At 43.7% G+C, this 14,437-nt stretch overlaps 1 protein-coding gene across 2 annotated transcripts in view; it reads left to right on the top strand.

Moving 5' to 3' along the window:
• Positions 1-931: 931 nt before the first annotated feature.
• SLC12A2 (solute carrier family 12 member 2) overlaps positions 932-14,437 on the top strand; it is a 104,489-nt gene continuing 90,983 nt past the window's right edge. Inside the window, exon 1 of one of the 2 annotated variants that reach the window (XM_032425485.1) lies at positions 932-1,877. In XM_032425485.1, the coding sequence (XP_032281376.1) occupies positions 1,143-1,877 (735 nt within the window). In that variant the 5' untranslated portion in view covers positions 932-1,142. The remainder of the gene's footprint in view (positions 1,878-14,437) is intronic. The other variant, XM_032425486.1, reaches the window with a different exon arrangement.

Genomic DNA, 14,437 nt, shown 5'->3' with positions numbered 1-14,437 from the left:
GGCTCAGAGGAAATCCTGCCTCCCCCTAGGCTCAGGCCTGGAGTAAGCGCGGGCAGTCGCGGCCGGCCGGAGCCGCGAGCCGACCTCGCCTGGGGGCGCACCTCGCCGGCAACTCCGGAAGCACCTGCGGGCCCGACGGGAAAATCCCCGGCATCACCCACCGGAGCGGGGGGCGACCGGCAGCTCTAGCACCGCCTCGGGTACCACACGCCTGAGGTGAAGCGGCCCTGTAGCCCTGCAGCATCTCGCGAGATCTCGCCGGCTCAGCCCAAGTACTGCGAGCTCAGAACTTAAAAAAAAAAAAAAAAAAAATAAAAAAAAAAAAGAAAAAGAGAAGAGAGAGATTGGAGAGAGAGAGAGAGAGAGCTCCTGAAGCCTCCGCGGTGGTGGCAACTGCCGCGGGCGCATCAGCAGTCGGCGTGCGCCGAGGCAGGACTCCTGCGCCCGTTCGCCCGCCGGGCTGGGCGCCGTCCGCAGCGGGCTCTGCCGAGGCCTGGGCCGCCGGCCCACTGACGTGCAGCCCCAGGGGCGGGGAGAGAGGGAGGCGGCCGGGGGGCCCTCTCCTCTTCGCCGCAAAGGGGGCGGGGGAAGGAGGTGGAGGGGTGGGAGGAGGGCGACGGAAGAGGAGGTAGCGGCGCGGAGATCCCGGCGACGGCGGTGAGGCGGCACGGCGCCGCGCCTGCTCCCTGATCGCGCTGCTTGTGCTGCTCGCGCTGCCGGAGGCCCGGCGCGGACTGGACGGACGCGATCCTCGCGCAGGCAGTTCTAGCGTGGGGTCTGGCAGAAGCCCGGGAGGGCCGGCCCGCCGAGGGAGCGCCTGCCGCGCGACACTGCGGGACCGCGGGTGGGCGGGCTGAGGGGCGGAGGAGCCGCCGACCCCGCCTCCCGCGTGCTGCTGCCGGAGCCGCCACCGCTGCGGCCCCGCGGAGGCTTTAAACAGCGGGGCCCGCCCCGCGCCCACTGCACTCGCGCGCCGACTCGGCTGCCGGCTGTGTTTGTGCCGGTCCGGGCTAGCGGCGGCGGGCGGGCGGAGGGGCGAGCGATTCCGTCACCTGGCGTTGCGGCCGCGGGCACCGCCGGCGGAGGGCGTGCAGCCCGCGACGTCCGCCAGGCTCTCGGAGTCTGCCGGGGGTCGGGCGGCGATGGAACCGGGGCCCACGGCGCCCTCCTCAGGCGCCCCGAGGCTGGCCGGGGTCGGGGAGACGCCGCCAGCTGCCGCGCTGGCCGCCGCCGGGGTGGACCTGCCCGGCACGGCCGTGTCCTCAGTGTCAGAGGATGCTGCGGCCGCGAGCCGGGGCGGTGGCGGGGTCCGCGGTGAGGGCGCCGCGGCGGCCGGGGACGGACTGGGCAGACCCTTGGGGCCCACCCCGAGCCAGAGCCGCTTCCAGGTGGACCTCGTTTCCGAGAACGCGGGACGGACTGCGGCGGCTGGGGCCGGGGCTGGGGCCGGGGCTGGGGGTAAGGAGACCCCAGCGGACGGGAAAGCTAGCGGCGAAAGCGGGCCAGGCAAGGGCAGCGAGGAAGCCAAGGGCCGCTTCCGCGTGAACTTCGTGGACCCGGCTGCCTCTTCATCTGCTGACGAGAGCCTGTCGGAAGCGGCGGGGGTCGGAGGCGACGGGCCCAACGTGAGCTTCCAGAACGGCGGGGACACAGTGCTGAGCGAGGGCAGCAGCTTGCACTCGGGAGGTGGCGGCGGCAGTGGGCACCACCAGCACTACTACTATGATACCCACACCAACACTTACTACCTGCGCACCTTTGGCCACAACACCATGGACGCCGTGCCCAGGATCGATCACTACCGGCACACCGCAGCGCAGCTGGGCGAGAAGCTACTCCGGCCCAGCCTGGCTGAGCTCCACGATGAGCTGGAAAAGGTGAGCTCTCCCAGCACTCCCTCATTCCCAAGCGCTGGTCCTCCGGTCCTCGCTGACCGCGGGATGTGGCCGCCGGCTCGCCACGGGTGAGGTGGCGGGAATGGACGTGCGCGACCCGTGGCATTCTGCAGTCAGCTGTCAAGGGTGGGATTGCGGAGGAATGTAACTTAATCTCTTAAAAGTTTGCAGCGGGTTAAGCTAGTTAGGTAACAGAAGAGAGACTGCATTTAACAATCTTCACCATCCACTTGTGTATCTGGTGTACGTTTTCTTTCTCACCCACGCTTAACAGTCACCATCCCTCTGAATGACAGTTGTGCTTGTGGGCCCCGAGAAGGGAGTGTGCGGGAGGTTTAGGTGAGGATGGCTCTGGGGAGAGAGTGGAGAGCACCTACCATCTTTTTAGATGTCCTTTTTAAAGGTTGTGTTGTATGGTTTATGTATACCTAATAGGGGTCCCGAGAGTGGGAACAGTAGTGTTTGAGAAGAAAATCTTAACAGGGTGTGTTTGTGGTCTATGAATTATTAAAGCTCAATTACTGCTGTCTTGAATATGCAAAGGATTATACAAATCTTAGGATACCCTGTTGCTGATAATGGCATAAATCTATTTTTTATTATTATAAACTTTTTGGGCAAGGACTATATAAAAAGTTGGGGGGCAAAGTGTAAAATAGGTGGAGGGGAAAGAAAGAGAAACAAGAGAATTTTTTTTTTCCCCCTGTGGAGGAGGTCTAGATTGAAAGACATTCTGGGGTCTTGCGTAAGTAGTTATACTTTTGTGAACAGAAAACCATCCCTAAAAGTCTACTGGTTTCCATAATTCTATTTTTTATGGCCACATCCAATTTATATTTCTTCAGGGTGTAAAATTATTATTTTGAGATAATTTCAGTGCTTTTGAAATTTGATTAATATTTAACTTTTATGAGTTGGGATTACTTGACGCCTGCTTTAACAAATGTAAAATGATTACGTTGATGAAATTTTGTGAATGCAAAGAGTTGGTACCACCTGGGCTGAGATGTGATAGTGTGGAAAAGTTTAAATACAGAAAGTATGTAATTTCTTCAGATGTGATTGTTTGATCTCATACACTCATTTTATACAAGACTGTACTTGTCCTAGTGTTTGATAATGTAACATTCATACAGTTTGAAATAATTACAGAGGTCCCAATCCTTACAGCTTACTGATTCTTTAAAAGCCTGACATCATTTAGCTTTGGATAATACTACTTCTGTTACTCCATTATGGTATTTTGTCATATCAGAAGACAAACAATTTTTAAAACATTTATACTCTTGTAGTTTCTTTCAAATTTATTTTTATCCTAACCAAACTCCAAATCTCTGTAAAGTAGATGTATAGCTGGTAATTTCCCTTTTATTATGGCATTTTTATTATTAAAAATATCATATGCTATATTTCAGATTGATTGCACCAAAGCTGAATAGTTAAGTAGTAAGGCAGTCTATATTTACCCATAAGTTTTTAAAAGGGTTTTTGAATTGAAGGATATTATATACCTTGAACTTGTAAACATCCTAGGAAAGTTTTTGTTATTCTAAATTCTATGAACAACAAAGCACTTCAAGTTCTCCAAAACTTGAGGGTTTTTTGTTTGGGTGTTTTTGATCAGTTTATAGTGTCTTAAAAAGAAAACTTGTATTGTTAGCTGTAGAGTTGAAACAACTACCCAACCTGTGAGCCTCATCTTCCTCAGCTTTGGGGTTATTTTGAAGATTAGAAAAGAAAAGAACATCAAGGCCCATGTTCAGTGCCTAGAAAATAATGGCTTATGTAGTTATTATTATTTTTTTCTGCATTTATTTTTTTCTATTTTTTTAATTAACATATAATGTAATATTTGTTTCAGGGGTACAGGTCTGTGATTCATCAGTCTTACACAATTCACAGTGCTTACCATAGCACATACCCTCCCCAATGCCCATCACCCAGCCACCCCATCCCTCCCACCACTCCTCCACTCCAGCAACCCTCAGTTTGTTTCCTGAGATTAAGAGTGTCTTATGGTTTGTCTCCCTCTCTGGTTTCATCTTGTTCCTTTTTTCCCTCCCTTCCCCTATGATCCTCTGTCTTGTTTCTCAAATTCCTCATATCAGTGAGATCATATGATACTTGTCTTTCTCTGATTGACTTATTTCACTTAGCATAATATCCCCTAGTTCCATCCACATTATTTTGATCTATGTTGGCCTTTCAGAAAGTACAGAAACTCTAGGGTTTCAGTTTAGATTCTCTTAATTCCTACATGATGAATGTAGTGTATAAATGTTATGTTCATAGCTCCATTTATGCAACAGGTAGTGTAATGAATTCTTTGTAGGTTTTTTTTTTTTTTTTTTTTTACCTTCTGCCACTTGGGTCCTTTATGGTCAGTTAAAAAGGTTTATTAGATTAAGCATAGAACCTCATATGGAAAATAATTTTGTTTAGAATTTCGCAAATGGACTGAAGAAACACGTCATGTTAAGGAGTACAGATCTGACTATAGAGACTAACTGCTGTTGAAGGAGGGCAGGAGAGATTCTAGCGTAGTTTGACTAGATCCCCAAAAGTTGTTCCTCACCCTGTCTGTATTTACTTTTACCTCCATAAAACCTATTCTAATGCTTCTAGCCCTCAGTGAATCATAGTGTTTAGAATTTTGTAGCATTTAATTCTAGCACTTGATTGATGTCACACAGTCTGCATTGATCACTAAGTGCTTCAGTTTCCACCTTAACTGGATCTAACTCTGTGCTAGGTTTTATAAAAGAACAAAAGAAGTAAAAGACAAGCACTCTAGAAACCTGTTAGGGGAAAGGACTATATAGTCTTTTTTCTGCTTGAATTCCTTTCTTTACCCACCACTGTGACTTTAAAGTTTTTTCCCTGAAAATCCAGATGAAGTGGAATAGTGCACTCCCATGGTGTCTTATGCAGCCATTGTAGAGCCAGGACTTATGAGTTTTCCATTTGTCAAATTTTTACTGGAGAGAGGAGTTTCTTAAGTGTTGGCCACATGGCTCTTGGTACTGTGGGATAATGGAGTGGTTAGCAAAACATATACTTTGTTTAGATATACCTTAACCAAATGGTTGCACAAGTAAGATAGTTACAAGCTTTATTTTCAGGCGTATGTGAGGAAAGTGTAGGATACTAGTAAGGATATAAAGAGACCTAATTTTAATTCGGATTGGGGAGGTCTTTTTCAAGAAATGTGACACTGAAGCTAAAACCTAAAGGATAAGTTAATGATAGGGCAGAACAGCATTCCAGGCCAAAGAAACAGTGTATGTAAATATAGTGAGAGGAGAGAGTGGTATGTCCAAAGAACTGTAAAAACTGTAGGAGGCCAGGAGAAGATATTATTATAAATGTAGTGGCAAATTATTGAAGGATTTTTCATGAGGTAGCAATATGATCTGTTTTGTTATATCATCTCTGGCTGCTGGATAAAGAATGGATTGGCAGGAGCAACAATGGAAGCAGGGAGACCCAAGCTATTACTGAGTTACAGATAGTAAGAGTTGGTGGCAGAATGAATCGCATGCAGGTGGATTGGATATGGGAGTGAAAGAGGAGCTGATTCCCAGGTTTTGGACGAGCAACTGAATAGACGGTGCTACTATTGAGATGGTGAATACAGGAGGAGGACTAGATTTGAGAGGGGAAAGAAGGAATTGTGTTTGAGTAGTAGTTTATAAGACATCTTAGTCCAAGAGTCATTTTGAGGGAGGAGGGCAGAATATATATCTATAGAAATGTGTGTATGTGTTTGTGTGTATATGGTGTGTACACATGCATGTGTATATATGTACGTGTGTATATACATGTGTATATTTAATACAAAGAAGTGTATGTGTGTGTGTATAGAGAGAGAGTGTCTAAAGTCATGGACTTGAAATGACTCCGGGAGAGTGGGTAGATAACAGAAAAGAAATGGGGTCTGGGATTAGGCGTAGAGAATATATAAAGGTTTGTTAGAGGTTGAGGAGACACTAACAAAGGGTGAGAAGGAGCCTCTACGCTGGTGAGAAATAACCAGGGTAGCAGTGTCAGGGAAGCTGAGAGAGGAGTTTAAAGAATGCAGAAACTCTTCAGGGCTCTTACCAGGAATTGATTTTTTTTTTTTAATCTTTTTCAAAAAGTAAGTCCAAAGTACTGATTCTTGCCCCTACAAGGAGAAATTTAAAAGTGGAGGTCAAACAAATTAATATTTGATGGGCAACTTCACGTATAATGTAAAGCATGATGATCAAATATGGAAGAATTGAGTGATGGACAATCCATAATAGCTTCTACAGGATTAAAGCATTATTAAAACAGTTTTAAAGGTAGAATTACCTTTGCCCAGTTGTCCTTAGTCAAGGCTTGGGCACCTTTTGCTGGCGGTATGTCATTTTTGCATATGGCCTCTCTGTTACAACCTTTCTCATTAATAAAAAGAGAGAGGAACTACATCTAATGTCTTTTATGTCTCACTGAGCTTGTTGGTTTTTCATACAATTGCCAAGAAACAGGTGTTACACATATTTTACTCGTGATAAAATGGGTTCATAGAAGCTGAAGAAATTGCTTAATGTCACTCATAGAAAGTGGAACAACTGGAAGTCAGACCCAGGGTTTTCTGACTCTAATGCCAGGACCTAGTAGCTTCTCTTTGTTGTTATCTCTTCTTCTTCCTCCCTGTCCCCGGACCTGCTCTGAGATGGCAGGGATGTTGAGGAAGACACACTGGGGATTACCAACATCATCCCTTTGCCCTGACTTCGAGAAGGGGGAATGATGGTATAACTGAGAGAAATGAGGAGGAACACTTGTGATAATGTAATCAGTGATGAATATGACTGTCGCTTTCATAGGATCTGAGCTTGTGTCTCATGTATCTCCGTACATAGAACAGGTACTTAATAAACATTTGTTCACTGAATGTATCAGGGTAGGCAGTTCTTCCTTCTTAAGGACTTTAAATAAAGCATTAAACAGCATGTTATCTCCACTAACTTGTGTAGCTGCTTCTTTGAGTGGGCTGTGTTGATTCTGGGACAAGAAATTTCACACACGACTAATGACTTTATTACATAACTTGGGTCCTTCAAGTTTCCTGAAGGAAAGAATGGGTCACATCCCGTGAAGAGGGGAGGAGTAGAGGAGTTCCAGGACTGAATAAAGGTAGGACCTTGATAAGAAATATTTGCACATGGCAAGGTCAAACTTGAAAGATACCGCACTTTTGGCAGGGGCTTCACCTTGCTAAACCCATGGCACTTGAGGTGAAGTGTGGTTTATCTGTAATACTGTATGTAGTCGCCCAGGTATACACCAGCTGACTGCTTGGGTAGAAGGAAAGATAAACTTTGGGATTTAAAATGTGGCAGGACTGTACACTGCTGTCATAATTGATGTCTTCTCTATGTGTATTTGTGTTGCCATACTCAGGTTCCCAATCCCATGAGACTGGAATAAAATGTTTGGAAAGTCCAAAGTAGTAATCCTTTTGGTTCCATGCTGAAGCGAAATGAATTTACTCAACAAAGCCTCACTGAGCACCAACAACAGCACTGTTTTAAGTGCTGGAACTACAGCTACGAACACAGCCAAGTCATGGAGCTTTCATTCTAGGGGTAGGAGTCAGTAAGCAAATAGGTCAGATGTAAGTACTGTGAAGAAACTTAAAGGTGGATAGATGGTGATGGCCAATGTTGTGCTATATAAGGGTAGTCAGAGAAGGCCTCTGTGATGCTGAGCAGACACAAGAAGGGAGTGAGGGATCACCCCTTGCAAATACTTGGGGGAGAAGAGCAGTCCAGGCAGGTGAATGACGAGCATCAAGACCCTGAGGTGGAAGTGTGCTGAGCATGACTGAGAAACAAGGAGGCCAGCAAGAGGGAGAATGATAGGAGAGGAGGTCAGAACAATAGTGAGGAACAAATCTGAGGTAATAGTGGTTGATGTGATAAGGGGTGCTGAGATGCTGGGTGTGTTTAAAAGGTCAAATTGTTGGAATTTGTTGATGTTTTGGATGAGGGGTGTGTGGAAGGATTAATGCCAGGGTTTCTCCCCTCTTTAGAATGGAGTTGATATTTATGGACATGGGGAGGACTGTGGGAAGAGCAGGTTTGGGAGATGGACTGGAGTTGGGTTTCATTCTGCAAATTAGTTCTACCATGGGGCAAACACTAATAAAATGGCAGCCACTGGTTTGTGAAATAATAGTATTTAAGAAAATGGTTTTAATTTGTAGCATAAAAATGTGCTTTTATACTTCAAATATTAGGGAAAGTCATGAAAACCAGTAGTTTTTCAAAAAAGGTACAAAAGAGTGGGCAACTAGTGAGTCGATTCCAGAAGGTGAGTGAGGGATGGACAACAAGGAAAACAACTTAAAATGTTCAAGTTAAAAACGTATCAGTGGTGGGGCTTCTGGATGGCTTAATGGGTTAAGCATTCATTTCTTGATTTTGGTGCAGGTCATTGTCTTAGCGTTGTGAGATGGAGCCCAGCAGTGGGCTCTTGGTCAGTAAGGAGTCCGTTTGAGGTCCTCTCCCTCTGCTCCTCCCTCCACTTGAGTGTGTGCGTGCGCATGCGTGCTCTCTCTCAAATCTTAAAAAAAAAGTATCCGTAGTGTCTCATATAAAATGTGAAAGCTGGGGCACCTGGAAGGCTCAGCTGGTTAAGCGGCTGCCTTTGGCTCAGGTCATGATCCTGGAGTCCTGGGATCGAGCCCCGTGTCAGGCTCCCTGCTCAGCCAAGAGCCTGCTTCTCTTCATACTGTCTCTCGCACGCACACTCTCTCTCAAATAAATAAATAAAATATTAAAAAAATAAAATACAAACGCTGTCATCTGCCACTGGCTACTTTATCCTTTGATACTACTGCTTTTTAAAAGCTATTATGAAAAACTTAGTACTGATAGAGAACTCGAGGATGTCTATTTAGAAGATGGGGAAAATCTGAAAAGCAAAAAATAGCTTAGTGGAATGTTGTCTCTCTGCAGAAGCAATTATGGCAGGTGATTTGTAAGCCCTTGGGCTCTGAAATTTCCTTGCTTTAAATTTTCACTATACTGTTCCTGAACATTCACTAATTAGATATTCACCTAGGTTAAGAATCATAGAAACATCTGGGATGGTTCTTTGTTAGGTTGGTGTGAATTAGTTCCTTCAACAATGTGGCTTCTAACAGAGTTCAGTATGTGAGTCATTTTGGAGCTTTTGCGGGGTAGTTGGCTCTTTAGGGTATTTTTGATTTTTCCAGTAGAGATTTAAAGGACCCATGTGGACCCTGACCTTCTACTTAATACATTTTACGTAAATAATTCTTGTTGAAGTTACCAGTGACCTCCGCCCTATTATCAAGTCCAGAAAACTACCCCCTCCCTCCCCTGCCCCATCTCCCATCAGCATTCAACCTTCCAGCAGTATTTGATTTTCTGTTGAGGCCTTCTTTTCTTTTCTTTGGCTTCTATAGCACCATTTTGTCTTTTAATTTTGAGGCTCTTTCAGCCCAGTGTCTTACGCAGTCTCCTTTATCTCCAAATTGGCCATCCTCAAGGCTTGATTCTGCCTTTTCTCCTTCCCCTGTCTTTCTTTTTCTCTCCCTGTGCTGTATGATCTGTAGGCTAATGAATTCCAAAATTTTGTGTCCTTCCCACGTCCCTTTGCTAAGTTCAGGCCATCTAATGACTGCTGGATTTTTTTGTTTCTTATCTCAACGACAGCCTGTACTCACAAACTTAGGATTTTCTCCCTCCCCTTCCAAAAGCAAAACGGCCCAGGCCTCTTCCAGTGTTCCCTATGTCTGCATGGATGGTACCACTATTCATTGTGGTACACAGGTGAGAAGTATATGAGTCATCCTTGACGCTTTCTCTCATCCTTCCACATCCAGTTTATCACCGAGTTCTTTCTATCACCTTTATTTCCTAAGTATTTTTTTCATCTTCACTGCCTCCATCCTAACCCAGACTGTAGCATGTCCCTCTATAGCCTTCTAACTGATTTCTCCATATTCACTGTGCTCTCGCATCACTATTATGCCCAGAATATTTTTAAAACAGAATTGATATGTTATCCCTTGGCTTAAAACGACCCCTGCATTGTCCCGGTCTGGCCTACCTCTTCCTTAGTGTTACTCAGTGTCACAGTACTTCCTTTGCCATAGGGCCTTTGTACATGATACTGTCCATGAACTCTTCCTCCCTTCTCCCCCATACACACACTGTTAACTTTTCAGTTTTAAGATTTTGCTTCAATCCTATTATCCTCAGAGAGGAAGCTTTTATCCTCTAGCTAGGACAAACCACTTTTTCCCTGAGAGCCTTTATTTCAGTTAATAATAGTATATTTATTAATGTGGTTATTTGAGTTGGCTTGAGTTGACTTCAAGCTCCGTGAGAAGCAGACTATGAGGCTACTTATCATTATGTGTCCCTAGTACCTTGTATATAGCCTTGAGGTAGCAGATCCTCAATCAATACATTTTTTTTTTTAAAGATTTTATTTATTTATTTGACAGAGAGATAGCGAGAGCAGGAGCACAAGCAGGAGGAGTGGGAGAGGGAGAAGCAGTCTCCCCGCCGAGCAGGGAGCCCAATGTGGGACTCCATCCCAGGCCCCCAGGATCATGACCTGAGCCGAAGGCAGACGCTTAACGACTGAGCCAACCAGGCACCCCTCAATCAATATATTTTTAATAATAGAACTCATTCTTTGTAAATTAATGGACTACAAAAGAAAAACTCTTTGACATACCTTATATTTGTTATTTAGATAGATGTCTCTATCTAAATGTCTCTAAAGGACATTTGACAGTCAGATTACCCTGAAAACTCACATCTGGAGTTTGAGACAGAAGAGCTCAGGGGCGCCTGGGTGGCTCAGATGGTTAAGCGTTTGCCTTCGGCTCAGGTCATGATCCCAGGGTCCTGGGATCCAGCCCCATGTTGGGCTCCCTGCTCAGTGGGGGGGGTCTGCTTCTCCCTCTCTCTCTGCCTCTCCCCCTGCTTGTGCTCTCTCTTCCTCTCTCTCTCTCAAATAAATAAAATCTTAAAAAAAAAAAAAGAACCAGAAGAGCTCAGTAACTGTCCAAAATCACAGGACTTGTAACTGCCTGAGTCAAGGTTGGAACTTGGAACAAATATTCTGACTCTCAGTTGGTGCTAATTCCAGTATCCTATAGTTTAATACTGTATAAATTCTTGTTATTTTTTTATTGTTTTCTTTTTTCTTTTATTTTTATTATGTTATGTTAATCACCATACATCATTAGTTTTTGATGTAGTGTTCCATGATCCATTGCTTGCTTTTTAAAATACCCAGACAGTTGTTTTTTAGCTCATAGAAGATAATGTAGAAAAGATTTGGACTCGTCAGTTTTATTGTATGAATGTATCTTTTTCTAGTCAGAAAATCTTCAAAAAAAAATTACATAAGGAAATTTTTTTTAATATTTTATTTTTAAGTAATCTCTGCACCCAGCATGGGGTTTGAACTTATAACCCCTGGATCAGGAGTCTCATCGTGTTCTACCCATTGAGCTAGCCAGGTGCCCCTAAGAAAGTTTGTTATGAAAGGAATCTTACTAAGTTTTTGTTTCCTCTGCCTTTCACTATCCATATGCATCTCCCAGAAGACCTACATTTTTAAATGTTCTAGGGCTGTACTTTATGATACTGTAACCAGTAGTCATATGTGGCTGTGGAACTAAGTTTAATTTAAATTAAAAATTCAAGTTTTCAATTACTAGAGCCACATTTTAAGTGCTCAAATACCCACATGGGGCTAATGGCTACCATATTGGACCATTGGAGAGCTGGAACATTTCTCTCATTACAGAAAGATCAATTAGTGTTGTCAAGGGAAGTGATATTTAAAGGGACTTTTTTCCTTCTTTCATTCTTCCTTTCTTTTCCTCCATATTAAATAGTCACCACTAGTTTAAAATTATTAGAGTCAAATTTTCTTGTAATTTTGCATGGAATCCTTCTTACATAAAGACGTTTAGACATATTAGTCCATCCATGAAGTGTTTGCCAAATCAGTGGAATGTATCTATTTCCATCTGAGAATGGAAATCTGGGTCTTTAATTGGAAAGGCTATGAAGAATTTCTTAATATTGTATACAGTGTTGAAGTTTCCAGAGCAATTTAACTTATATATCTATATTTGGTCTTCAAATCTATCTTTGGAGGAAGTAGGTTTTAAGGTCTTGGAGTAGCAGTCTGATTTTACAAGGTTGTGGTTTGCCTAAAGCCACACAACTAGTACTTGGTGAGGCTGAATCTTTTTGAAACTAGGTCTCTCTCTCCTTATCCTTTTCTTATGGACCAGGGATTTCCAAATTTCTAAAAGAATCACCTGGACAAAAATTACAGACTCTTCTGTAGTTTTTAAAAAGCTTTCCTGGTGATTTCCAGAGAGCCGGGTTTGAGAACCAGTGTCCCAGAGCATGTCCCAAAGCACACTTTGCTTATGTCTATAACAGTAGTACATCTGTTATTTTTTTGATGTGGTGATACTCAACTTTGGAATACCCTTATATAGATAAGTGGTAACTATCAAAGATCTGACTTTATGGGGCGCCTGGGTGGCTCAGTCGTTAAGCGTCTGCCTTCGGCTCAGGTCATGATCCCGGGGTCCTGGGATCGAGCCCTTCATCGGGCTCCCTGCTCCGCGGGAAGCCTGCTTCTCCCTCTCTCACTCCCCCTGCTTGTGTTCCCTCTCTCACTGTGTCTCTCTCTATCAAATAAATAAATAAAATCTTTAAAAAAAAAAAGATCTGACTTTAACCTTTCAATAACTGTATACTGAATTGCATTAAGTTAGGAGTTATTGGATATCTACCATGTTTCAGGAGCTTTCTATAGTCTGGGCACAATAAACTTCCAAACCAGGTAAATTGTAGATAGACAAATTCAGAGGCTGATAGCAACTTGCCCAAGTCTCATAGCCAGTAAGTGATAGATGGCTGTTTTTAAACGTGGGCATGTTAATTGAAAGCTCACATGTGAGGTGATAGGACGAACATGTATGTTGTTTATTCAGTGGCCTATTAAAATCCTGTAGGGAAATCAGACATATTATAAGTACTAAGGGATAAGTCTGAATCCTGAAGAGTTCATGTGGAATAGTTGGACTTATTCCCGAGAAATGTACTGCCTCTCTCTCTCTTTTTTTTTTTTTTTGAAAGACCTTATATATTTGAGACAGGGAAAGAGCGTGCGTGAGTGGGAGGAGGAGCAGAGGGAGAGGGACTAGCAGACTCTGCACTGAGCAGGGAGCCCAACGTGGAGCTGGATCCCATGACCCTGAGATCATGACCTGAGCCGAAATCAAGAGTCAGATGCTTAAGTGACTGAGCTACCCAGGTGCCTCGTACCTCTCTTTTATAGAACCTAATGGTTTCAGACATAAACACGCAGGCTCTATTATTTTAGAAATGAAGCTTTATGATAAATTACTTGATAAATTTACTCTGTAAATTTCTAGAAATAATATTAGGCAAATTTATAAATTTGTAGGCTTGGAGAAATTGCTAAATAGCCTCACCTGTTTCAATCCCAATTATTTGGAAGATTTGCTGACCTGAAAAAAAACTGATCTCTTAATTAAAGCAACAACAGTAACATAAAGGCTTTCACTTAAGAGGGATTCACTACACCTATACTTGTGGATTGTGTAGTTATACTTTACGCACAGTTATAACAAATACGGCGCAAAGTAAATTAGAAGGGAAAATGAACATGGCCGAGGTGGATCCCCAGATAGCCAGCATATCAGAGACAGAAGGTAAGAAAATCATGAAAAGCAGAAACAAAGTTCTCAGTAAATAGCAGTCTAGAGTAGCCCTTTAGAATAGATCTAAAGAACAGCTCCTGAGTTTTTTTGTTTTTTTTTTTAAGATTTTATTTATTTGACAGAGAGACACAGCGAGAAAGGGAACACAAGCAGGGGGAGTGGGAGAGGGAGAAGCAGGCTTCCCACGGAGCAGGGAGCCCGATGCAGGGCTCGATCCCAGGACACTGGGATCATGACCTGAGCCGAAGGCAGATGCTTAATGACTGAGCCACCCAGGCGCCCCGAGTTTTGGTTTTTGTAGCATCTCCATCCAGCATAGTGCTGGCACAAATTTACAACAGTGTTTTGTTTTATTTTAAAAATTTTTTTAAAACAGTGTTTTAAATCTTAATACAAAAGAGAGTCAACGAACTACACAATTTTGGGAAATTTCAATCTCAAGTCATCTTAGAGTATCAAATTTTAAGAAGCTGAGGATTAATCCTTTTTAAAACTAACACTTTAAGAATGTACTCCAGGGGTTTCATTTTGTACTTTATTTAAAATGTTTGTTATTATTTCGTTATGAAAAGAAAATATAGAAGCTTTGGAAGATAGGGAAAGTTTACAAAATTTTTGTGTTTTTATGTGCATTTTTTATTTTTTTATAAAGATTTTATTTATTTGACAGATATAGTGAGAGACAGAACACAAGCAGAGGGAGTGGGAGAGGGAGAAGCAGGCTTCCCGCTGAGCAGGGAGTCCGATGCGG

Source organism: Phoca vitulina, unplaced genomic scaffold, assembly GCF_004348235.1.
Source record: "Phoca vitulina isolate PV1807 unplaced genomic scaffold, GSC_HSeal_1.0 scaffold32, whole genome shotgun sequence".
Classification (NCBI taxonomy): Eukaryota; Metazoa; Chordata; class Mammalia; order Carnivora; family Phocidae; genus Phoca; species Phoca vitulina.
Note: the sequence above shows the minus strand (reverse complement) of the source record. Positions and strands in the feature narration are given on the sequence as shown.